This window comes from Ovis aries, chromosome 16, assembly GCF_016772045.2.
Source record: "Ovis aries strain OAR_USU_Benz2616 breed Rambouillet chromosome 16, ARS-UI_Ramb_v3.0, whole genome shotgun sequence".
Taxonomy (NCBI): domain Eukaryota; kingdom Metazoa; phylum Chordata; class Mammalia; order Artiodactyla; family Bovidae; genus Ovis; species Ovis aries.
Genome location: NC_056069.1, coordinates 24,401,059 through 24,428,022, shown reverse-complemented (window position 1 = coordinate 24,428,022; position 26,964 = coordinate 24,401,059). Strand labels below are relative to the sequence as shown.

At 43.9% G+C, this 26,964-nt stretch overlaps 1 protein-coding gene across 2 annotated transcripts in view; it reads right to left on the bottom strand.

The window, feature by feature from the left end:
* The window catches only part of LOC101113531 (chondroitin sulfate proteoglycan 4-like), a 72,230-nt gene that overhangs the window by 44,040 nt on the left and 1,226 nt on the right, over positions 1-26,964 (bottom strand). For both annotated transcript variants that reach the window (XM_060400433.1, XM_060400432.1), the window contains exons 2-5: positions 16,346-16,509; positions 12,455-16,021; positions 10,352-10,822; positions 5,366-5,542 (exon numbers count right to left, since the gene is read on the bottom strand). In XM_060400433.1, coding sequence (XP_060256416.1) covers positions 5,366-5,542; positions 10,352-10,822; positions 12,455-16,021; positions 16,346-16,509 — 4,379 coding nt within the window. The remainder of the gene's footprint in view (positions 1-5,365; positions 5,543-10,351; positions 10,823-12,454; positions 16,022-16,345; positions 16,510-26,964) is intronic.

The window sequence follows — 26,964 nt, the reverse complement described above, 5'->3', positions numbered from 1 at the left end:
TCATTCACATTATACTATATATATCAGAAAAGGAAGGTTGTCATTATATACCCAGGTCTACAACCCTTTTTTCCCTAATATTTAAAATTTTATAATTTATGATGTTCTTCCTTTTTTGTATATGCCCTCCTCACCATGACTCTGGGCTGTAGAGCAGTACATAAAGTGAATCAGACATGTCTGTAGACAATGTACCTAGTCTGACCATCCCCGTCTCCTTTCTTGCTGGACGGTACAGGCAGATGGGCAGCGAATGGGCGGGCAGGGCTGAACCGGCAGGTAGGCCTATGATGACAGTGTTCACAGGGAGACTTCAAAGCTGACAGTGACAATCTATGCCTCCTCCCCTGAACACAGAGACTTCTTGCATGTGGTAAAGTACCCTGATGAAGGAGTATCTGGTGGTGAGGTGGGGTGGGGGGGTGTTACAGGCTGCATTAACTCTGTTAAATCCCTCCAGTATCCACTTCCAGGTCCCTGCTAGATAGAAGTTTCTACAAATGAACTTCTAAGACTTGACTCAACCTGTCAAAGGTCAGGTGTTCCTAGGAACAGGAAGAGTAATTTTAAAAAGTGATTTATCTATATCAACACATTTAGATTTGCTAGATCAGTGTCATATAATGTTCTTTAACACCCAAAGAGAGGGATGCTTTTTACACAACAACCTAGAACATATATGTGTATTTGTATGTGTGTGTGTTTAAAATGAAGCAAAAGTTTCATATAACAATCCTGCCCTTGCTACACACAGTGCATTCTGATGCTACCTGTTCTATTTGATTCTATTTAATTTGTTTTTAAAATGTTGGTCCTGTTCCACTCAATTAATTTCACAGACTATGAACAGTTTGCAACCTGGAGTTCTAAAACACTGAACCAGATCATTCACATTGTGGATAGCAGAGTGGACTCTGCTGAGACCACCTGGGCTTAAAGCTCACTCTCTTACTAACTATATGACTGTGGTCAAGTAATTTAACCTTTCTGCGCCCAGATCTACTGCAATCCTCATTCTACATCAAGGACTATGAGAGCAATGAATGAGAAGTCACATGTGATGCTTCTAGAATGGAGCCTGGCAGGGGCTCAATAAATGCTGGCCCACTTCCCCATCTCCTCTGAAGCCTAGTGGAATGAAATGGTTTACCATAGGGGGTCCTTATGCCCAGCAGTCAGCTCTTACCATGGAACCTGATGGCGGACCACTCTCCTCCCTCCATCTGCTCTGGTCACTCTGAGCTTCTCATGTCCTCAAACACTCCAAACCTGCTACAGACTCACAACTTTTGCTTCAGCTGAATCCTTTGCTGGGAATGCTTGTGCTCCTAACATTCATATGGTTCCTCTCTCCCCTACCTGAGCCCACTCACCCTGGCCTTTATTCAGAAAAAGTAGGCTTAAGACTGCCTTTCCTTAGGGAGTCCTGGGTGCAAATCGCTACTTGGCTGGCATCTGGAAACTCCGTTATTAAACAGTTTCCTGTGCTGATACAGACCTTTTCCTAAAATAATAAGAGTGTGTATCTAAACAGCACAAACAATGTAATTTGTGTTGGGCCCCTGCTTTCCTCCTGGGAATCTGGGACTTGGTACATACTAGGTAGAGGGCGCCTGTTTATTGAGCTCCAGCCCCCAGTAAACATCTTGGGTACTTAGGATCTAATGATCTTCCCTGGTAGACACCACTTCCTGCACATCATCACAATTTGCTGCCAGAAGAATTGAGTGCATCCTGTGTGACTTCACTGAGAGAGGACTCTTATAGCCTGACCTCCCTTCCTCTGGACTTCCCACGTGCCTTTTCCCCGAGCAGACTTTGCTTCATATCTCTCACTGAAATAAATCTTAGCCATAATTTGATTCTATGCTGAGTTCTATGAGTCCTTGCTAACCGCTAACCAGCAAACCTGTAGAGGGCTTGGGAACCCCTGACACACAGGGCTCTGCTCAAATGTCCCTTCCTTGATAAGACCTTCCCTCACCATGCTCTCTGCAAGGTCATCATTCTCTGACCCCATGGCTCTCTGTCCCCTTAAGTGCTCTGCAGAAAACTACCACAGTTCATCACTGTTTATCACATACCATCAAGGTCTTCTCCAATCAACAGAAACTCCATGGAGCACTTAGAGAGTCAAAATTTATTGCCCTTATTACTTGTCAGGGACTGTGCCAGACAGTGAGGCCACCACAGGAAAGGGAGAGCAAATTCCCTTCCCAATGGAGCTTACGTTTATGGGAGGAGACAATCAATATTTGTTTACTACAAAGGAGAATAAAGCAGGGTCAAGGGACAGAGGACAGCACACTGCTCCTTCAGCTGGGAAGGCCATCAGGGAAGCATCTATGCGAGGAGCATGCCTAGAAGGCTGGGTGACCAGGGTCCAGCTAGGCTTCCGGAGCAGGCAACAAACCCATGCTTAAGGAGTCCTGGCACTATTAATATGTTCTGCACCAGATGACTGGTAATCAGTGAAATCTAGAAAGCCTCTATTCACAATCATCACAATTTAAATGACAAAAAAATCATTTTTTTTTTTTTTGGCAAATAAGCCTAAACACCTTGATATGGAAAGATTTTCACTGATAGAGCCCTATGACCACCATCTACAACTGAAGAAACAAATTCTTGAGATTTCTTCCATTTTAAAATAATCAAGCAAATCCTACCAAAACTATCTCTACATGTATATATGACTAGTTAATATGTCCTACCGTCATACCTAGTCACCTCCAGATTTTAGACACACTGACTTTAAAACCAAAACTATTCATATGTTTCCCAGTCAGAGAAAAGGTTCCCCCAGTCTAGCCTGGAATGATTCCATCCAACAGAAAATGGAAGCTCAATAGCCCCTTCATCCATCTAAGTGTAGCTTTACCCTGAGAGTGTCAAACAATGTTTCCTGTCATAAAAACCACGAGATGTTAGAACTGGGCGGGCCTGCGAGATGATCAAGGAAAGCATACACACACAGAGACGCTCACACACCCTACCCTGCAACATGCTTATGGCTTTGCTATTGAGGAAGGTGAGGCCCAGAGACTGTTCAGTCGCTAAGTTGTGTCCAACTCTCTGCAACACCATGGACTGCAGCACACCAGGCTCCTCTGTCCTCTATTTCCCAGAGTTTGCTTAAATTCATGTCCATTGAGTTGGTAATGCTATCTAACCATCTCATTCTCTGCTGACCCCTTCTCCTTTTGCCTTCTATCTTTCCCAGCATCAGGGTCTTTTCCAATGAGTTGGCTCTTCACATCAGGTGGCCAAAGTATTGGAATTTCAGCAGCAGTCCTTCCGATGAATATTCAGGGTTGATTTCCTTTAGGATTGACTGGTTTGATCTCCTTGCTGTCCAAGGGACTTTCAAGAGTCTTCTCCAGCACCACAGTTTGAAAGCATCAATTCTTTGAAAGCTCAGCTGAGGCCCAGGGAAATTTTGCTTAAATTGGGCAGTTTACAAGCTTTTAACTCTGGTCTCCTAACTTTAATCCAGAACTTTCATGGCAGAAATGAGTTTCTTACTAGATAAATAAAAAATAAGTTCAGAAAGAGCCAGTGTCAAATGACTACACAACTCAAAACTGGGAAGTTGCATCTTTCCTGGCCTGGATCCAGGCTATCGAGGGGGACAGGCAGGAGTAAAGGCAATGGGCCCTGCTCCCAGCTACTATTATTATTTTTTTTATTATTATTGAGAAAAACACTGGATTCAGGGATGGGGCAAGAGGTCTGGGCAGACTACTTGAGCAAGCAAGGTTCCCGGCAGACTATATTTTCCTAATTTTAAGACCAAGTCTAGGGTACACTTTTTTTCTCCTCACAATCTAATGTTCTGAACATCTTAAATTGACAAGTACATTTAAATATAGTAAAGCTATTATTAAGTTGATGGTGCCTCTTACAATTGATGGTACCTCAGAACTGAACAGCAAGCCCACAGCGGGGCTTCAGTTCCTTTCCATAAGGAAGCCTGAGAGTTCACTACCTAATTCCTTGGTCCTCCTCTCTCTCTCAGGCAACTCTAGCTCTTCTCTTTCTAGAGCCCCGGTCCCTCCCCTAGATCTTTCTCACCCCTCAGTTCAGCATCACTCAGCAAAGTGCTCAGATCCTCTGCCGAGGCTCCTGAGCACACGGGGGTGTCAATATGCCTGCTTCAGACCTATTCCTGTAAGTCCACTTTAGTAGGAGCAAGAGGAAGAAAAGCTCTGGAGATTTTTCTTCACTAGTAAGACAGCCCTTGATCACAAAGACACACTGGGAGAGCTTGAGTCAGTCATGGGTAAGAGGGGAAGTGGCAGAGCACAGTGGTGAGACAGTCAGGCTTGGGCACGCTCGGCTTCAAGTCCACACCTTCCCTTGAGACTGCTCAGAGCCTCAGCACTCCCATCTATAACAAGGGTATTAATCACAGCAGTTCTTTTGTAAGGCTGTGAAAATGACACCAGCATGGAAGATGGACAGTACTCTACTCAGTAATAAATGTAAACTTTTATAACTGTGTTTAATAATGATCGACTCCTACAGTTCACCACACTAGCCCACAGCCTACTTCTCAGATCATTTTGCTGAGAGTGGGTCAACAGGTACTAAAATAAGTCTGGAGAGAGGGAGAAAGGAAGCTGAAAACAGAGTGGGAGGCCCACACGGTTGACCGGTTGGAATACACTATCCCCAGGTACCTGGGCAATGACTGGGAAGTCAACTAAAAGATAAAGGAATGGGTTCCAAAGATTTAAAAACACCATCATCAATTTTTCACTTAAAATGTAGAGGCTGCATAACGAACAAGCTGTAATAGAATTAAAAGCACTACAAAGCCTATTCCCAGATCCAATTATTGTGAGCAAATAAAAACATAAAAACTCCAGTGATTTTTAACAATGCAAAATTTTCTATTTAGATTAGCCCCTGGTGGGTTCCTGGGTATGCCAGCATAATCATCCAGCTGGTGCTGGAGTGTCTTATAAATCAAGGTCAAAGGCTTCTTGTTCCTTATTTCTTTGTTGTTCTCCTTGCTTTCTTCCTGCCCCTCTCTGTCACCTGCCAGGACACCACTCTCCAAAGATCCTTTTTCTCTTTGTGTCAACTACCAGCTGGATATCATGGGTATGTTGCACCAAGTTGTAGCTTGGTGGACTAGATCCTTTGTCACTTGGAAAATAACATTTTAGATGACTGGTTTAGAATAGCACAAGCCAAAATCTAATGTCTTGGTATGACTAACATTTATTTAAAACCAGCTGGAATATGTCAACTATACATACATAGTCATATATCTTATTAACATCAAAAATAATACAAAAGAAAATCAAGCAGGTAGCCCTGTATTATTATGATAAATTCAAAAGCATGGAGCACTCACCTGGAGGATTTTATTGGCTGTTATTACTGGAGCCTCATCGTTTACTGATTCAACAGTCACAAAAAGAGTTTGGGGCAAACTCTGTTTTCCAAGCTCTGAGCTATTTGCAAAGATGATGAAACTGTCAAGAAGTGCTTCACTACCATCATGCACATAGGAAATCAATTCATTTTCTATCTGTAACCAACAAAAAAAAAATCACCAAACTACTGGTTATGTAATTTAAAACTATGACAAAAATGCTCTAAGAGAAATCCTGATATTTTATATCTCTTTAAAACACAGAAGCATGTTTTCATCCCATAAAATTTGATTCTGACAATCAGAGCGCAAATTCTGATGGATGGCATAATTTTGATGAAGCAGGGCAGTATCCCAAAAGTAAGTTTAAGGATGAACAGAGTGACTGAGCAACATGGGGTAATAAAGAAAATGCTGGACTGGTTATCACAAGGCCTGAGTTCAAAGGCTATTTCAAACCCTAAAATGTGTTGTAGGTGACATAGTCTTCCCTTTCTTCCAACAGATCACCCATTAAAATTCAGACTCTGCTGGTGTATTCAGACAGACTAATTTTTGAAGTTGTAGACAATTCAAAACGTCGGACAATTCAGAATACTGGGCTCAGGCTCTGAACTTTCCATCCACTGGTTGGATTTCTGCTCTTTGGGGATACATGGTCCAGTGCGACTATTGTGTGCATGCATGCCTGCTCAGACTCTTTAAGTTTACCCAAACTTCTCTTTTTTGAGCTGTGTATGCATTATTTCCTTAACTGCTCTTTGTATGTGAGGTTACACCTGCTGCCTCCTCCTCCAGCAGAATGCAATCATTTTTTGGTGCATCTCTTAACAGCTACCAAAAAGCTCCTGAGGACAGAGTATAATGAAATATATTGTAAATAAATTATTTTATCAAGCCAGATTTCTTTCACTGTAATAACCAAAATGCAAATGTTTACTTTTACCCCTGGTTGATTTCATCTTTCTAATTTTCATTCTGAAACAGTTGTCCAATGAATCAGTTATTCCTCTTGGATTTGTGATAGCCACAGATTTAATCAGAATGCCTTTCATGTCTTTAAGGCTCTGATGGAAGTACGAATCAAAACCAGACACCAGGAGAATTTTAAAGCTAGAAGGGAACTTAGCTTCAGTGAACCTGTGACCCCAAAATACAACAGCAGAGAACTTCCAAAGCCCAACAGGAGTAGTTGAACTTCCAAAAAGTCTCTGGGGTTGTGTTTGTTTTGATAAAATACAGCCAACATTCTTAACAGTTCAACTTTGTCCAGTTCTATGGCGCACTTCCTTTGAGCAAAGACTTTTGATCTCTCAGAGGTGTCTCTGACAAGAGTTGAAAAGTTCACGAACCGTCTCAAGGGAAAGTTGTAGTCACTTGAACACAGGTGCATGAAAGTTTCTTTGGAGTTCCGTGGGAAGAGAATTCCAGACCATAGGCCTAACCACATATTCCTGGAACATACTGTTTAAAGCTATTAAAAAAAAAAAAAAGTAGAAGATGGCACTGATCAGAGGGCAGGAGAAATTCTAACCTAACATGCTTTAGGAAGATAGCATTTAAATAGACATCACCTTCTCTGTATCCTTCCTACAGAAATACATCATTTTCTCAATGGAGTGGTACTCTCTCAAATTACCATGTAAAATGCCAATGTGCACATGCATGTGCTAAGTCACCTCAGTCGTGTCCAACTCTTTGTGACCCCCTGGAGTGTAGCCTGAAGGTTCCTCTGTCCATGGAGATTCTCCAGGCAAGAATACTGCAACGGGTTGTCATGCTCTCCTCCAGGGGATCTTCCCAACCCAGAGATCAAACTCGCAGCTCTTACATCTCCTGCATTGGCAGGTGGGCTCTTTACCAGCTGAAGCCCAAAATGCCAGATAGTAGGTATTAATCTAAAGGCAAGGAGGGTTTGGTGGGAATGTATCTATTCCTAGTTCTAATGCTAGAAAAACATCTGCTGACCTTCAGGTACTTAATACACTTGTAGAAAATCTTAAAAGATTAAAAAGCGTTTGGTCCTGTCACCAGTCATGTTCAGGGAATATTAAGTTCCCCCCTTCTGTTCACAGTAGGCTTTCCAGGTGGCTCAGTAGTAAATAATCCACCTGCCACTGCAGGAGACGTAAGAGATGTGACCCCTGTTTTGACCCCTCGGTTGGAAATCCTCTGGAGTAGGAAATGGCAACCCATTCCAGTATTCTTGCCTGGAAAATTCTGTGGACAGAGGAGCCTGGCGAGCTACAGTCCATGGGGTCACAAAGAATTGGACATGACTGAGCACACAGAAAACTAACAACGGTTCACATTCCCCCTCCCCCATTGTTCTGAACCTCACTAGGGGTCAAAGGTGAAGTCAAAAGCCCTCCCATACTGGACCTCCCTAAATCTCACCTATGGCCCCCCACCCTTGTGTGAAGCTCCACACATTGAGCTCCTCCTGCTCCCCTCACAGAACTGTTTGCTTGCTCTTCCCTCTGCCTGAATGCTCTTCCTCCATATCCACCAAGCTCACTATCCGTCACGTCCCCCAGGTGTCTGCTCAAGGCTGCCTTGGGCCCCCAACCACTGTATTTGAAGCTGAGCATCAGCACAGACAGACACACAAACACCACTGATGTTCCCAGCACTTCCTCTCTCTCTTTCCTGTTCTATTTTTCTCCATAGCACTAATCTTCATTCAACTACTTTATTTCTAGAAATTCACTTATTTATTTTATTTATTCTCTCTCTCTGCCTCTTTCTTTCCCCACCAGGAAAAAAGATGCATAAGGGCAGGGTTTGTTGCCGGGTTAATTCACTGCTTTACACTCAATACTTAGAACTAGCATACCTGACACATAACGGACACTCAAAAATTAGTCACTGAATGAATGAAGGGCAAAAATGGCCAAGACCTCTCCTTCTCTGAGTCACTGAAGGTGATAGCCACGAGTTGTGAGGTGTCACCCTAAGTGAAAATGACCATGTCTCAAACCCTGGAGACCTCAGAACGCATAAAAGAAGGGAAAATGTAAAGGTCTTGAGAAATGGAGGATTTCCTGTCACAACAGTAAACAAAGGATGTCACAGTGATGTTCTGGCTCTCTAAATGTGAATTCCTGAGCCTTTCGGGCACTCAGGAAGGAGAAGAATGCCCACAACCTGGCAGCCATTAGGCTGTAGCCACTCCCTGCAGTGAGCTCTGAGCAACTCAGGATATGAAAGCAGGATACTGGCTCCAGATAGCTGAGGTGTATGTGAAAGGAATGATTCAAGTGAGCCCAGGCTCTTTCATTGTCCCGTAAATAGAAAAGCGCTAAATTCTTTAGCTTGGTTAATCTGATTTACTTCATTAACAATAATCTTTTGATGTTCAGACTACCTGCACTTTGTTGCAAACTTCTATATAACCTGATTCCTCCCCCCACCTCCTTGGAGCAATTCTCTCAGGGTCACTTGAGATGCTGTCTCCTGGGCTTGAAGTCCTAAAAATTTCCACCAAATAAAACACAACTCTCAGCTTTTAGATTGTGACTATTTTTTAAGCCAACAGGGTCACCTGAAGATCAGGAACATACAATATTGACTATGAACAAGGCTACACAGCAACATGGATAGACACACACACTTGATGCCTATTTCAACCAACCATGCTTAAATATGCACTTCTCACAATACAAAGCACAGATGATAATGAATTGGTTAAGACAGAACCAAAATTTAGAGCTCAGTCTCTCACCCAGAGTGCATGGGGTGAATAGAATTAAAATTCCGTTCACATGAGAGCAGGTGGTTATCTTAGGTGGTTTGTCCAGCCTTTGGGAGGGAAGCTATGATTAAGAGATGGCTGCATGGAGTCAGTGAAGAATCACCTCCCCTAGGTCCCCAGTTGAGAGGCACTGAGCTCCAAGGTCTTTTCCACCCTCAGCACTCTCCACTTCCCCCATGGCTCTGAATACCACCTGATTGAGTCTAACCCTCTTGACATGTGCCTCAGGGATCTCCAAAGCTGGCCCCTAAGCACCCTCCAGCACACTCTGTCCATCTGGGAGCCTCATGAACTATTCCTTGGCCCCCAGAACACCATTCACTTCAATGCCTTCTCGTCATTGCCATATAGTCCCCTTTTGCTTGCATTTCTTTGCTTTCTCTCTCCACCTCTATTATCTCCCAGCTTTCTCTCTATCCTAAAAGTCTAGCTTAAACTTTATTCCCTCTGAGAAACCTTCAATTAGAGTCAAATGTGACCGTTCTGCACACCCACAGTATCATTGTTGAAGTGCTACATGAAAGACAAGAAGAGTACAGCTTGTATTAAAGCTCATGTGCCTAACTCCCCCACAGCAATTCTTGAAGGCAAAAAAATAAGTCTACTTATCATGGAAACCTTACACAGTAACTTGAACAGAGTAAGTTTTTAGTAAATGGATTCAAGTCACTTGATGAGGTGAAATCCTTAGAAGCAAAATGAAGCAGCAACACGCGTTCTTAGCTAACTGGACAAAAATATCCAAAGATGCTAGATAGCTGCTCATGGTTTCCATCCTGAAGACAGTGTGTTCCTAGGAGCTTATCAAGGGAATAATGGGGATCTGAAGGATACTTTGCAATATTTTTTTTTAAGTATGGAAATCATTCTTTTATTCACGGTAAGAAAGCAAACTACCACAGTAATAACACTCTAATAACTCACTGAGGATATTTAAGCAATGACTAGATGATCTCTCTATGGAGTCGTCATGGAAGGGCTTCTCTATCTGCTGGGAGGTTGGACCAGATATCTTCTAAGGCCCCATCCCTTCCCAAAGTCTGTGAATTCAAGTGATAAATAGCCAGGTTTTTTCTTATCCAACATATCCAAATCCAAATATATTGAGAGTTATTACCTGTTTCCTGGTAAATTTCATCAGCTTTACTCTTGGGAAATGAGAATTTTCAACATAACCATGTTTGGGTGGTTTGAGTATTGAGAGTTATTACCTGTTTCCTGGTAAATTTCATCAGCTTTACTCTTGGGAAATGAGAATTTTCAACATAACCATGTTTGGGTGGTTTGAGTAGAACAAATTCACAGTCAAGTCCCTCAAAATGCTTGCTTGGAATTCTGAAATAGTCTTCTGGAAGTGCCTTGGAGCCACCTTCCTGGACTGTGAAATTTTTTACTGCCAGAGGAATACGTTTAGGAACAATATCCACCAGGATTTCAAGTCTGCTCACAGCTTGGAAGCCACTCATAACATCCAGTATAAAACGGTCCTGTTGTTGGTCAGGCATTGTCTGTACATAATGGATGTAACCATCATCAACATCCTGCTGCGTAAACATCAAAGGGAACTTCTCCTCTGTACTCACGATACCCTCCTCCGGGAAAGTCCTTCGAAGGTATCCACGCAGTGGCGGAGTTCTAACAATGAACACTGCCTCTGAAGGAACAGGGTCTTCGTGCACAGCCTTGAGTGCACATTAACAACACAGAGACACAAAAGAAAAACATTAATCTATGGAAGAGTTAAGACCCTTGATGAACCAAATTTTTTTCTATTAATGTTCACAAATGGCTTAAGTTACAATCCAGGTTAAGACACAGTTTAAGCCTGGGTCTGTTCTGGTAACCATGCTAATATTTCGAATTTCAGTCCTGATCACAAAGACAAAGCAACATTTGAACAGTTACTAATGTATTATCAAGACATCGTTCACAGTGGCAAGAAACCTAGGACTCAGAAAATAGAGCTGAAAGAAATAAAATGGTATCTAGAGAAGGAACAAAAGATAGTAGAAGAAGTAGCAGATAAAGTACTAAAATTGCAAGACTTTAAAGGAAAGTCTGTTTTTAAACTAGCTCAGCATTTTAAATATACATTTAATTTACTGATTCAGCAAAATTCATCTCAAAACTTTCTGTGACAGATTTAGAGTCCATAGATTTAGAGTCTATGTACACCCCCTTGTGGTGAAACAAATTCTCTAAGATCCTGAAAAATAATGGAGAAAAAAGCTGGTGGGCTCCATATTCTCTTGGTCAAAACTCATTATTCAGTAAATTGTTCTGACTTGAATTCATTTCTGCTGCTGCTACTGTTCAGTTGCTCAATCATGTCCAACTCTTTGCAACCCCGTGGACTGTAGCCACCAGGCTCCTCTGTCCACGGGATTCTCCAGGTAAGAATATTGGCATGGGTTGCCATGCCCTCCTCCAGGGGATCTTCTCGACCCAGGGATCGAACCCAGGTCTCCTATACTGCAGGCAGATTCTTTACCACTGACCCACCAGAGAAGTCCAAATTCATTTTTACTTAATGTTATTGGCTGTATTTAGCAAGCAGGCAAACTCGTTTGCAGTCCTGAGGGTAGATTCAGAATAGCTTGCATTTGTGGCCAACTGTCATAAATCAGTTTACATACCCTGCACAGATTACTCATTCTCCCCTAACTCTGATCAGCAGGGCTGTGCTGCTAGAGGCTCTCAAGTCGTAGTCTCAGGAAACCAGGCGGCTTCTGGTGTGAAGTCTCACCCTTGGCATTCCCCAGGTCTGGGCCAATTTATCCATCAGTCTCAAGAAACTACACAAGGCCACATTCAGAGCTAAAGAAATAAACTGTGTAATATAGTATCCTCGTCTGTTTTAGGAATCCTTTTTATGTCTGTTAAATTACACGTTTATACCCTGCTTCACCACATTACAAATGTAACTCAGATCAAATGAAATATTGGCGGTGTTGCCATGAGAAATGAAAAAAGTAATGACCTCTTTATTGACTATAATATATACATTCCCTCCTCCTTTGCAGGTTATTCTACATTATAAACATATATGCATACTTGTGTGATCATATGCACACAACTTTAAAATGAAGGGAACTTAGGATTCGTTATATTCCATTTCCAATAGAACAATTAGCAGTATCAAAATCATGGACCCGTCTGGCTTTTCTTCTCAAAGGCATCTGCATTTTTAAAAAGTCATTCCAAATACCAGGAGAGAAATCAGTACAAAAATAGCTCTCAGGAGCAAACAAAGAGATCATTTGTCCCTGTGGTTCCACAGGGGGAGAATGCTAGGAGCTGGGACCAGCACTTACCTGAAGCCTTCCTCTACTCAGTTTTACTGGTTTTCCTTCTTCAACCATAAGGGTCTTGCTGTGCAGAATTCGCGTGTGATGTTGGTGGCTTTCTGAGTCCACCTGCACGTAGACTCCCACATATAAATGTATATCTTTAACTCGCACTGTTAGGTTGAACATATCAAAGCTGCCACTGCCATCATGCCTATAAATCACATGCCCTTGCTTCAAGTCATGCATGGAAAATGAGCCAGGCGCTGAGCTGCTGACCAGCACTCTGCCGTGCTTTGGGGGCTGCACAATATGGAATTCGACCTCGTGGTCTGTTCTGACATCTTGGTTTGTGGTGACACTGAGGTTGGCTGTTGTGAGGCTGCTGTCTTTTCCTCTCTGTACGAGCAGCCCCGTGTTGTTGACTACACGGACGTAGGGGTCTGACACGCTGACCTCAAGGAGGGATGATGTGTAGTGGACACCATCTGTCACGAACAACACAAAGCGGGCCGAGTCTGCGCCCCGGTGCCTGAAGAGCACGCGTCCTTCCCGCAGGTCCTCTTGCCTGAACTGGTAGAGTTTCTGCGTCGGGTCACTGGCTTGCACCAAGTCCCCGTTCGGGATGCCCCGCCGGATGTAGAGCAACTGCCCGTCGTCAAAATCTGAGTCAGGGTCATGGTAGCAGAGATCTGAGAGGGTCAACAAGCGCTGGCCGTTCCGCACAACCTGAAAGACCTTATCCACCACGCGCACTGGTTTCTCGTCATTCTTTAACTCCACAGAAATGGTGACTTTGATTTCTGTAGACAGATGCTCCGTGTCAAGATCCCTGAACGCTCCCTCCTGGTCTGGTCCTGCGGTGGAGGCCACGAGGAGGAATTCGTCACTCTGGGTCTCAGAGTCATCGTGCTCATATATCAGCTCCTCACCCAGGATGTCTTGATCCGTGAAGGCAGTAATGTCCTGATTTCCAGGAAAATCTGAAAAGCGGATCAGTTTCAGCTTTCCGTGTTGCGGACTCTTGGTGACTGTATATTGGAAAGTCCGATTGTCTAAGGTTTGAGCAAATAATTCCGACTTTGTGATTAATTTCCCTTCTCCCTCTTTTACAAGTAATCCTCTGTTCGTTACAATAATGTGCCTTCTCTCTGCTTTAAAGTTGATTCTGAAAGTATAATCTTTTGATTCTATGTGTTTTGCAACCATCAAGAACCTGAAAATATCTTGTGAATGTTTCCTGGGCTTCTCCTGTGGTTCATAACTTATCTTTCCACCTGTAATGTTTTGTTGGCTGAAGACTGAGTTTGTCTGTAGAACTTCTGTGCCAAGTAACAATTTTCCTTTCTTAGGGGGGCTCAGTAACTTAAAATGCAGTTCCCTCTCAGCTACTTCCACCCCCTCTGTCACGGCCTGTAAGTGATCAGAATTCAATATATGCCTGTTTGTTTTACTGATCTCAAGGGCAACATTTTTCAGAAGGGTAAACTTTAGCCACTGTATCGTAATAGGAAACACCAGCTCTTCGCTGCTTTTTCCTTCTATGTCAACTTTAAATTTAAAGTGATCCGTAACATTTTCTAGTTGCAAATCTTTGAATGTAGTACAGTACCGGATCTGACTCCGATCAACAGAACGCTGAGAAAAGGTACTGATTTGTTTCCACTCGCCACCTGGCCCTTGCTGCTGAATTTGGCCAAAGCGAGGTGGATAAGTGATAACATAACGGGTGTCCACCTCAGGGCGTTCACCATTAACCTCCACCGACAAGTTGCTCTGTGTAATCAGAACCGAACCACCCTGCTGTACGGCCACACCAGTCCGATTGGCCACTGCCAAGTCCCAAGGAATAGCCATGACCCGCAACACCACTGTACTGCTAACCAGCTCTCCATCATTTGCTCTCAGAAGGATCCGGGAGTTTGGATGGCCCCTGTGCACATAGAAAATATTGCCATCTCTTAAATCCCCATATGAGAAACCACTAATGGCTCTCCCGGGATCATTGATGTTTTCTAAAAACCCAGCATCTGAATTGAAGTTGCCAAGCACTGAGACACTAAGACTCAAGGAATCTGTGTCTGGGTCTGAAACGTGTATGATATTTGGAGTTAGTCGTTTCTTAGAATTCTCAAACACGAGAAGCAAGTTTCCTTCAGGGAGCTTAAGGTTTGGGGGATCATTTACTGGAATGACAACAATGTTAAACACATAAGAAACATGTCCTTGCAGATGCAGTGGCACTTCCCTCTTGCTGTTGGAAGAGACTGAAAATGTGAAATAATCCCTAGGTTCTTCTGAACCGTCATGGACATACCAAACGTTCCCTTGCTCCAAATCCAGCAGAGTGAAAACTTTTTCCGGTCCTTGCTCGGGGGAAACATCTAATCGAAGGAACCCATAAACAGGCATCTCCTTTATTTTAAAGAGTATCTGAGACTGATGGATACCCAAATCCTTCAGCTCCATATCCACCTTCATATGCCTTTGTTCCAGTAAGGCTTGCCCACCTTCTTGGACCTCCAAGTTATTCAGGACCAAGAAATAGCTACTCACATCTTGAAGACTAGGCTTGCCCGCCTCAGTGTCGGCAGTGGAAACGGGAACTTCTGCCAGCAGCAGTTTCTCCAAGGTTGTTGCAAAAGGGTTTTCATTATCACTGCCCTTCGTTTTACACCCAGCAGATATATCTTTGGAAACAAAGGCATCCTTTAATGCTTTCTTTTCTGAGTTGGCTTCCAAGCCTCTTAAGCACCCTTTAAAAGAGATTCCTCCAGCAGATTTCCCAGACACAGAGGCAAGTCCTAACCTCCTAACTTCTTCTCCCTTGTGTCTATCAAGACCTCCCACGAAGAGAGGGCCTGCAGATACAAACAGTTTGCTCTGCAAAGGCAGGTTTGTCCTTACTCTTTGTTCATCCACCATCAGGTCCAAGTATCTTTCAGTGAATCTGAGTTGAATATCGTGCCACTGGTCGTCACTAACTGAGCTGAAAGAAGAGAGCTGAGTATCACTCCTATTCCTTCCTACATGAGCCTTCAAAAGACCTTTAACTATTTCCAAAGCGACAAAATCTCCTTCCCTACCTGACTGAAATAAAAGCAAGGCTTGTTGAGTTCCAGTCTGCAAAGCAAATTCCAACAGCCCATCCCGTTGGACCTTCCACTCTGGGAAGGTGACATAGGATCTGGAGCTAAAGAAATTGATGGCTTCATCCTCTCCTGCAAAAAATTCATCACTGCATCCTAGTGACACCTCATAAACTTTCTTAAAACCAGGGTAAGATCTAAGAGAGGAAAGGATCTCCCTCTGGTTAAACACCACATCCTCCATACAGCCACGGAAATTGGGGAGCTGTCCATCAAGATATGAGACATCAAGTCCATCGTGGCCCGCGATGTAGATTCCATGCTGAAAGTGCAAATTGTGCATCCCACCAGTGATCTGGCCAGTCATCTCATAGTGTTTGTCAATAACGAGAGAGACATGATCCTTAACACAGTACATTTCCACTAAATGCCAAGCCAGGTCATCCACACGAAGTCTTTGCTCAGAAAGAAGCACTGGTTCACCTGTCCCCAAATTCACTCTCACCTGAAAGACCAAGAATCATAATTAAGCAATCTCATCTCATAGTGTTTTATTGAGAAAATATGGCCATTCACAAAGATAAAGAGAAACCTGGACATGGAAACCCCTTCCCACACTTATGGACTACATATTGAAATTAAAGTGTTTTGCATTGGAATATTTAAGACATGCTCGTAACATTGGGGGAAGATCTCAACGCTTACATGTGGCATCTGATTTTATTCTAGTGAAATAGCAATAATCACGTGTTTTGTTCTCTTTCTCTCACTGTTTTTCCCTCCAGTAATTGAATCATTGTACATTTTTAAAGATTAAAAAAAATCTTACCCGTAAGTTTCCTGATAGAAGTTCAATTATACAGTAGTCTTTTTCCCCAGTTGCAAGAAAAAGTAATCCTTGTGGTTTGCTGGTTTGAAATTTTAACTGAAGAGATAGCTCAGAGGAAACGTCTATGATATTGAGCCTCACGTAGCTTTCACCATAAAAAGAAGCTGTAGGAAAAAAAGAAGTCAGTAAACTTATTACACAATGACTGTTACACTTATATTGTCACCTCCCTGCAGGAGAGACCATGCTGAAGACAGCTGCCTTACCCAAGGCCACACCTGCTTCCTGGGATAGCCCACAGATCTGTCGTGGGGGGTATAAACACTGTGTTCTCTTACTCCAACTCAGGACACTTCTGATGGATCAGTCCCTCTTCAGAACTCTTAAGAGGGCCAAGGCTTCTACTGAAACTGAACTGCAAATCTGCTTCTCTATATACCCAGTTCTGCTTCTTTCCCTTCTATAGGGGTTAATCCCAAGTCGCTGATGGTGAACTGGTATTGTAGTGAAAGGGAACACATTAGCCAGCTCTGAAATATCAACCTATGAGAAATATAGGGCAAGTAATAGCAATGAGAACAATGGAATTGCATGTCTATTGATAAGTTTGAATGAAGCTTTGGAAAAGACAAAGAAAAACTAGGAGAGATTAGCTGACAATTACAAGGCAGGTGTGAAAGCCAAAGGGCTTCCCTTGTAGCATATAAAGTCTTTCTCATCTCTTACAGCAGGTGGGCAGGGGAAGTTGAGACTCTCACCCAGAAAATGGCATTGTCAGCTTCAAACAAAGTTCAAGTTCCAATCATGTCAGGCTGGCTCTGACACGTCCAAGGCTTTGTTTGGGAAAGAATGGAAACTTGACTTATGGGATGGGGACATCTCATAAGTCATCTTATGGGATGGGGTATTAATGCTCAAATACCCTGTGTCCCTAGATCCCTCTGAACGCTCTGATCCTGAAGAAAAGACCCATTCCCTGATTAAAGTGATCCTCCCTTTGCTGAAAGAGAATGCAGAAACCTCTCCCCACAAATAACATGTAACCCCTGAAGACACACCCCCATCTCTCCTCCTGACCACTAGACCCAAAAGCCTAAGTCACAACATAACTCTAGTATGGAGACATGACTAGACCCTACAGGAGCTGCAGGACGTATCCAGAAGGTAGTGCCAGCAGGAAATGCACATGGGACTAAGGATACCTAATCAAGGGGGCAGGAACATAAAGTTAAATAGGGAGACTTTATATACTTCTGGGGGCACATCCCCAGGGATGCAGGATGTAGCCTGCTGGCACAGACGGCTATAAATGATGTGGACTCACAGCTAAGGTAGATCCTAGAAGCACAGAAAGTGTGATGACTCAGTTTGAGACGCACATGGCAGAATTGCCATGACGGATGGATGGTGGAAGCAGAGATTCGAGGGACAGAAGTGGGACATCCAGAACTGAGCATGGACAGGACCAGAAGTCATGAGCAAGCCACATGACATGGTGGCCTGGAACTTCACGTCGTCACCTTTCTTGTGTCAGCACCTTTTCCTCAGCTTGTGAGTCTGGTTGCCTAATAAGGGAGAAACCCCTTACTGCCAGCTGATGGAAGGACCAAACACCTAAGCCTGGTTCACGGCTGAGTCAGCATCATCACGTGCACGCAGACTGGAAATGGATCCCAACTGCACTGCAGCTGCTCTTAGGCGAGGCCATGAAACCACCAGTGAGGGAAAATTCTCCCCAAGGTAAAACTACGGGTAGTACATCTAATCATTTGGTTTATATGGAGCCAGAAGTGGCTTGAGGTTAGAATAAAGACTGATAGGTAGTAGTAAACAGCCTGGCCAGATGGGCTTCCTGAGTAACCCAGGCTGCAATGCCTGCTTCTCCTCTTTGTTCCTACAACATGGTGCATTTCTTTATCCTAGCATTTGCCTGGGGGATTAAAATTACTTGTTTATTCATCTATCTCCTGCACCAGTCCATGAGTTTCCTATGATGAGGGACTCCATCGTTTTTGCCTTCCTCTCTCCAATACCTAGCATAGTACCTGGTACCCAGGTGTCATACTAGATTTTTGATACCCCATTTAGATCTCTTTTAACAGGTTGGTACATGCATCCCCTAGCTGATGACCTCTGTTATCCAGAAATTTCAGTAAAATCATACCCTCTGTCCTGGAGGGCGACCTCTAGTCAATGACTGATTGAAAGAGGTGTTTTGCTCTTCATATTCCAGAGCTGAGATGAGACCCCATCTTTGCTTGGTTTCTTTTCCTGCCCTCTCTGTTTCCATCACTTCCTAAAAGTTCTCTCCTGGTAGCACTCACTCAATGATTTACTCCCACAAGAATCCTTTCCTAAGCCTCTCTCTCTAGGGAATCCAATCCAAGGTAGGCAGGTATCAGGCAATTATTTATTGAACCAAACTGAACTAAACAATAAACTTTCATTTTATAGTTGAGTCAAGTCAGGCCTAAAGAAGCTTACGGACTTAGGTAAAGTCAAAGTTAATTTGAAGCAGAGCTAAGACAAAACCTAAGCATAACCAACCACCAAGCCAGTGTTTTTTGTTTGTTTTTTTTTTCACCAAGATACAAAGTTGATACGGAGATGAACACGATCTCTTTCAGACTTCCTCAGATATGCAGAAGCATCCTTTTTCCTCATTAAAAACAGCCATTAATAATTAAATTCAATAAAACTAGAATATAGAGACACAGTCATAAAGTTGAAAAAAGCAATTACAAATCCACTAGCTTATCCTTCTGGCTCTCCCGTTACTGAAACCCCCCACTCCGATTTTTGACAGACTTAGAGGGTGTATTGTTAAGTTTTCAAAACCAGGAAATGTTTTCTAAATCATAAAATCTACTGCTGAGAATGACTAAGTAATCTTAATAAACAACATCCCTATATTTTCCCATGTTTCACCTCTGGCACTGAATCAATCCCAGTCTCAGCTGGTGGCTAGAAATTTCCATTGCCTCAGGGGAAAAACGAGGAGGCAGGTTTAAAACTTCTGGCCTGACAGCCTGAAACCCCATACTTCCAAGTCAACCCTAACTTTTGTGGTCCCTAGTAAGTGCCTCAAAATCAGAATAAAAAGCAAGTAGAAGCACAAGTAAAACTGGCTTCTAGAAAAAGAAAGGCAGTCTCTACCTGCAGTGAAGGGAAAGGTGTGTTTGGGTGTTTTACAGGAGGGAAGCGAATCAAGTTGAACCAAAAAATCAGAGCAACTTCCTGATTTTGTGTCCTTACATAAATGATGAAATGTCTGAATAGAAACCAAAGTTTTGCTGTGAGGTAAAATACTTTGCGTGGAAGGTTTCTGTAATTTCTCCCAGGTAGGTGACCATATGATTCCTTTTACCTACTTTAGAATTGGTTTCAATTCCTTCTTTCAAATTACATCTTCCTGGATTTTTGTTTGACTTTGGTTTTACGTTCAAGTTTTTTGGCGTTTACTGTGTGCCAGGTACTATGAGGGTTGGTTGGAGAATTAATAAAACAAAGGAACCCCCAATCTATCACAGGAGAAAATTGTTTAGAAAAAAGAGAGTATCCAAGTGATAACAGAAAGTACTAGAACAGAAGCTTGGCTTGAGCCCAGTGGGGTATCAGGGAAGGAGCAATCTATTAAGGTCTCTCCCTGGCAGATGTAAATATCCCATCCCATGTGCATATTCTGTTCACACAGACTGTTTGGTCCTGGGAATTCAGTGGTGACTAGAAAGACTGTAAATCAAGCAATTACAGTTGCCTGATTATTAACCAGGAAATTCAGACCACAACAGAAGCACTGGGCCTTGTCAAGGAGGGTAGATGGAGGAAAGGTGTTTCAGCAAGGCACTGGCTTCTAGGAAGAGCTGGTGAGGGGTGGAGGAAAGGAAGAGGAAAGAAAAAAAGTGGGGAGAGATAGAAGAGAGGAACCAGAAGCCCAGTGTGGCTGAGCACAGTATAAGTGGGCAGCCAGGATAGAAGCTGCAGAGGCTGCAGCTGGCAGAGGCACGAGGGGTCGGGGGCAAATACCACTGCATCCATTTGAGGCCTTCCCTGAACTTCCAGTTCAAAGTGCATGTGCACAGCCACACACACATACACACACACACATGCACACACACACGCACACACATGCATGTTTGCAAAGGTAGAAAACAGTCCCAGTACCTGACTACTCCCTTCAAGACTCTTACTTGAATCTCTGATCATCTTCTCTATTTATTTTCTGGGTTATTATTCGGTCCCAACACCACACCACTCCAAACAGAAGGTAAGACTCTGAGGTCAGGAGCCTTTGTTGATCTTGATCATAGCTTCACCGTGCACACAGCAGTGCAGGGCACATTAGGCACTCTGTAAATGATGGCTTAGAAGCCAAGCTGAAGAGTTTAGACTATCTGAAGAGGGCCATAAAGGGGTCACACAGGGACATGACATAACCAGATTGCAATTTAGAAGAGGACTCTGGCTGAAATGCAGAGAAGGGACTCAAGGGGATGGTAGGGTGGGGAGAAGCAAGCAGAGGGGAGAGGTAGGCAAGCTAAAGAGATATTTTAAAAGTAAGACTGTCAGGAGAGGGAAAGGGAGAGGCCAAGGGGGCAATCCAAATTTCTGGTTGAGTAGCCAGTTATTAAGTGAGGGAACCTGGGAGGGGAGCTTTAGTTTTCCTTTGTTTTGTTGTATATATATGACAGGAAATTCTCAATAAACGTTTAGGGAGTAAATAACTGACTGATCACCTGGATCCTGACTTACAGGGGTGGGTGACTTAAACAGACTTACATATTACTTCCATATTACTTCCATATTAAGAAGGTTGAACCTTACTCTGCAGACAGTAAGGAAGCATTATAGATTTCAGTTGGAAAAAGACATATCAGTTCTATGTTTTAGAAAGATCAGTCTGGTGACTATGCAAGGGCAAAACAAGAATAGGACGGAAATTAACCAGGAAAGTATTTTAAAGAAAGATTTCAGAACTGTTTGGTTACACTGAAATTAGAATTGTCTTTTCATAATACAGTATTTTTGGTAACTTTATATCATGCCTTTTTATGCACTATGTTTCTTCCAAAATGTTCTATAGATGATATGGCATACGCATAGAAAATTATTTTTTAAATTAAAATAAAAAACAACGAAAGCAAACTTCTTTGCTAGAGTATTTGCATTATACAGACTCTTAAGATGAAGTCCTAAGAGAAGGGCTGAAGTTATAAAACAGCTCTTATTCATACTGTATCATTTGAGTGGAATAACTTCACTTGGAAAGGAAAGTCACAACAAATGCATCTGTTAAGAGCCTTGACAGTGTTTCACCATGGTATTGACGGCCCATACTTTATCAAACTGACGTTGAGTATTTATTCAAGAGATCACTAACTTGATGCACTAGCCTCCCAGGTGGCGCTAGCGATAAAGAACCCACCTGCCAAAATGCAGGAGACGCAAGAGACGCTGATTCCATCAGTCAGGATGATCCTCTAGAGGAGGGCATGGCAACCTACTTCAGTATTCCTGCCTGAAAAATCCCATGGACAGAGGAGTCTGGCAGGCTACAGTCCATAGAGTCACACAGAGTCTAATATGACTGAAGCAATTTAGCTCACATGCGCACAACTTAATCCACAGCACTCTAAGATAGATGAAAACTTACAAATGTGAAAAAAGTTAGCACAAATATCTAACATGTCCTAGGAAGCCCGACCTCCTTTATTCACTGAAAGCAAATCCCAATAGGGAAAGTTCTAACAGTCTCTCCCACAAGAGTCAGGTCCGCTAACATTTATATTAAGAAAGAAAATCAATGAGTGAATAGATATTTGCTCCACGGCTGCAGGCTGGGCAGCTGACCAGGTGTTCACTAGGCTGGGAGGGTGGGATGGGTCCCTGGCTCCACATCTCTATACTAAATGTGTTGCTGACACAGTTGGGAGGGTGGTGGAGAAGCGAGTAGTAGGCCCAAGGCCACTGTGAGGATGGAAATCTTAGGTTTCCAGGAAGAGCTGGAGCAATCCACAGCCCTGGAATCCTGGCTACTGCAGAACATGTCGCACCCGCCTCTCAACTTTCATTCATTCCCCGAACATCAGTCTCCATGCCCACTGTTCAGGTGGCAAGAGAAAACCGGCACTTGCCCTGCCCATACCCCTTCTCAATGGGGCGTTCTCTAGGCCTGCTAAAAATGGCCATAAAGATTGTGTCCCGCACAACTGCAGGCGGAGCTAATCCTGCAGACGTTGTAGATTCCTATAGAAACCCCCAGAATTGAGGTAGTGGTCATCCTGGTCCCCAGCCACCTCCGGCTGAGCTGACAGCTCCTTCCTTAGTGACAGCAGAGCTTGTGTCCTATCCTGAATGCTCCACGAGTGACACTCAGACATTTCTGTGTCTGCTCCCCCACTGTCTAGGAGCTCTCTAGGCCCAGCCACAGGCTCTAGAGTGAGTGCTGGAGCCAGGCTCACTCTGCTCACGGACAGAACCTTCTCTAAAGCTCCCAGATCCCTTGCTCTCTGATGGCATGGGCCTTATCCTGACAATCAGAATCAAATGGCCCTCGGAACTCTGCTCAATGATATGTGGCAGCCTGGATGGGAGGGGAGTTTGGGGGAGAATGGATACACACATATATATGGCTGAGTTCTTTTACTGTCCATCTGAAACTATCACAACACTGTTAATCAGCTATACTCTAACATAAAGGGCTTCCCAGGTGAGGCTAGTGGTAAAGAACCTGCCTGCCAGTGCAGGAGACATAGAGACATGGGTTCGATCTCTGGGTGGGAAGATCTCCTGGAGGAGGGCATGGCAGCTCACTCCAGTATTCTTGCCTGGAGGATCCCATGAACAGAGGAGCCTGGAGGACTAGTCCATGGGACTAGGACATGACTGAAATGACTTAGCACTCATGCATACTCTACTATAAAATAAAAAGTTTAAAAACAAACAGAATTAAATAGCCCTTTATATAATCTCTTACTAGTTCAGACACTCCCTCTATAAGCTTCCTATTGCTACTGTTAGGGCTTCCCTGGTGGCTCAGCTGGTAAAGAATCCACCTGCAATTCGGGAGACCTGTGTTCGATCCCTGGGTTGGGAAGATCCCCTAGAGAAGGAAAAGGCTACCCACTCCAGTATTCTGGCATGGAGAATTCCATGGACTGTTTAGTCCATGGGGTCACAAAGAGTCAGACACGACTGAACTGCTAACAAACTGCCACTAATTTAATGGCTTAAAATGACACACATTGATTGTGTTAAAGAGTTCTGGAGTTCACTGAGCTAAATCAAAGTGCTTGAATGCCTGCATTCTCACTGAGCTAAATCAAAGTGCTTGAATGCCTGCATTCTTTCTGGAAGCTCTGGGGGAGACTCTGTCTCGTTGCCTTGTCCAACTTCTAGAGACCATCACATATCTTGACTTGCGACCCCAGCCAGCAATGCTACCACTCTGACCTCTGCTTCCATCACACCATCTCCTTCTTTGATTTTGACCCGCCTACCCTCCTCTTGTGGCACCCCTATGATCACCTTTAGGGCCCGTTGAGATAATTCAGGATAATCTCTCCACCTTCAAAATCCCTAATTTGATATCATCTGCAAAGTTCCTTTTACTATGTAAAGTAATATCATCCATGTTGAATGAATTAAGATGTGACTATCTCAGCCAGAGTATCTGTAGCATCCCCAATCTGCTTACCAGACAAAGGTGACTTCCTACTGTGATGAGACTCCATAAGGACATAACACCCTGTGTCACATAAAGACTGACAGCAGCGTTTATCTAAGCCTTTGTCAACCATATATTGATACTTGCCATCTACCTCTACAAGGACTAAATCAGTTGCTACTGCAGCTGCTGATTTTCAACAAAACACCCTCTGCAAGGAGTTCAGGGTGGAGATTAGAAGTGAGGCATTCTGTGCTCTGAGAAAAACTTGCAGAACAGGTCCTCAGATAGTTAGATATTTTCAGGAGACGATTTTATAAGCCCATTTCTTGAGTCTCCTCACATCTAGAAAAGCACTAAAATCCTTCATGGTGACGACCGCTCCTTGTGACTAGCAAAAACCTTCTGTAGAAAATAGCTGCTTGAGTGCATGCACTCCAAATTCACCAAAATCATGTATACACTGACCTTCCCCACTACCTCTTTGGAGTGGTTTCTCAGAGCTATCTGAAATGCTGTCTCCCTGCTGTCTCCTCATTTTGCCCCAAATATAAAACTTAACTTGAAACTCTCACGTTGTGCGTTTTTTAGTTGGCATCTTCAATTAGATTCTTCAAAACAACAGCCCAAATCACCCAAGGAAGAAAGATAAACTCACATTATGCATCTGGCTAAGCAAGAATATATTCTTCAAAGTGCCTGAAAGCAGCTTTTGGTGAGACCTCAGTATCCGATATTTGTCATGCAATTAGAGCTGAGGGTGAAGAACAGTATACATGTTAAATTATATGCTATGGAATTCTTCATTCAATCTGTGCTCAGTCACTCAGTCATGTCCAACTCTTTGTGACCCCGTGGACGGTAGCCTACCAGGCTCCTCTGTCCATGGAATTTTCCAGGCAAGAAAACTGGGGTGGGTTGCCATTTCCTTCTCCAGGGCTTCATTCAATAAATCTCCTCTATCCATATTCTGCACCCCTCAATGGATATCTAACCTATTGGGTCTCATGCCCAAGCTAATCACACAGATGAAGAGGACAGGAGAGTCATTAGTAGGAGAGAAGGGAAATGAGCGTTTATCCAGTAGTTTCCAGGCTGCCATGTCTTGCCTGTGTGGAGGTCTTGCCTGCGTGCATGATCAGTCACTTTAGTCATGTCCAACTTTTTGTGACCTTATGGACCATAGCCCACCAAGCTCGGTCTGCTAGGGGAAGCACACTGACTGAAACCGCTCACCCTTGGCCAGGCACCATAGTAACTGTTCGCATGAGTTGTTTTATGACAGGAGGTCCTGGTAAGGAACACAGAACTAATAAGCCACCACCAACTGGAAGAGTTCAGGAAAGGTCAAAAGGAGACACCACCTGTTCGACCACCTCCCAGAATCCTCCTCTCTGGCATCCATCTTGGCTGAACAAGGCATGCACCACCAGGAAAGACTCTGAGTCAGATGATTGGCTAAAGACAACCGGGAAACTAATTCCATCACCATAAAACCCAAGACTGCGAGCCACAGAACAGTCTTGCTGACTGGCAGGGCAGTTCTCCTGAGTTCCCTTGCTCTACTGCTCTCCACCCGGGTGTCCTTTCCCAATAAAATCTCTTGCTTTGTCAGCAGATGTGTCTCCTCAGACAATTCATTTTGAGTCTTAGACAAGAGCCCACTTTCGGGCCCTGGAAGGAGTCCCCCTTCCTGCAACAGGTCCATGGGATTCTCCAGGCAAGAATACTGGAGTGAGTTGCCCTGCCTTCCTCCAGGTGATCTTTCCAACCCAGGGATTAAAACCCTCCCCCCCCCCCCCCCACCCCCAACCCCTGTGTCTCCTGCATTACAAGTGGATTCTTTACCCCTTCTAAAGAATTCTGAAGAAGCAATTATCATCCCAGTTTTACAAAAGCAACATCAAGACCAAGAAATTTTCCCAAAGTCACTATGAGAATAGGTGATGACACCCAGATTAAAGCTCAAATCCACCTAATTCCAAAGCCATAGACTTCTCATCACCCCACAGGGACCACTCAGATCCCGGGCCGTGACCATCACCACCTCACCTATCCCCCAACACCATTCACTGCCCACTCAGATCCCCCTGGCCTGCAGCCAGCACCTTCCCTCTCAACGATACACAAAAGCCACAGCCACAGGGGCCTCACACCTGGACTCCTGTACCCTCCGCTTGCTCCCTGCCTGCCAGGCAAGAAGAGGCCGGGAAGTGGGCAGAAAAAAGTATCTGGAAGGAGGAAGATGAAGAGGGAGGAGTTCGCAAATGCCTCAAACGGCAGAATTGACTGCCCAGTGTCAGAGGAACTTTGAAACAGGTCTGCACAGGGGTGAGAGCCAGGCGTGCCCCAGTACAGGGCCGGGCGCTGTACATCACTCCAGAGCTCCTTGCAAAATTGCCTAAAGTGAAGTAAAAAACCATTCCGAACTTAATCAGAAGACCACAAAGATTGGCAAGGCCTTTGATTGAGAATGCGTTCTCAAGTCTCGAAGAATGTCTTTTGTTATAAAGTGAAATAAATTTCAAGGAGCCAGAGAGGGCAGGAAGGCCCCAGTGTCCAGCTCAATGATGTCAAAAGTCACTGTGCTTTTACTAGTCATCTCTGACTTCTAAAAGCCGCCAAGGAAATGTAAAGCACCTCCAGCGAATGGGGTCCAGAAAACGTCTGCGGACCTGTGAGGGGACTTAAGGAAGGAGAGGGCTGCTGCTGCTGCTGCTGCTAAGTCGCTTCAGTCGTGTCCGACTCTGTGTGACACCATAGACGGCCTCCTACCAGGCTCCCCCGTCCCTGGGATTGTTCTCCAGGCAAGAACATTGGAGTGGGTTGCCATTTCCTTCTCCAATGCATGAAAGTGAAAAGGGAAACTGAAGTCGCTCAGTCGTGTCCGACTCTTAGCGACCCCATGGACTGCAGCCTACCAGGCTCCTCCGTCCATGGGATTTTCCAGGCA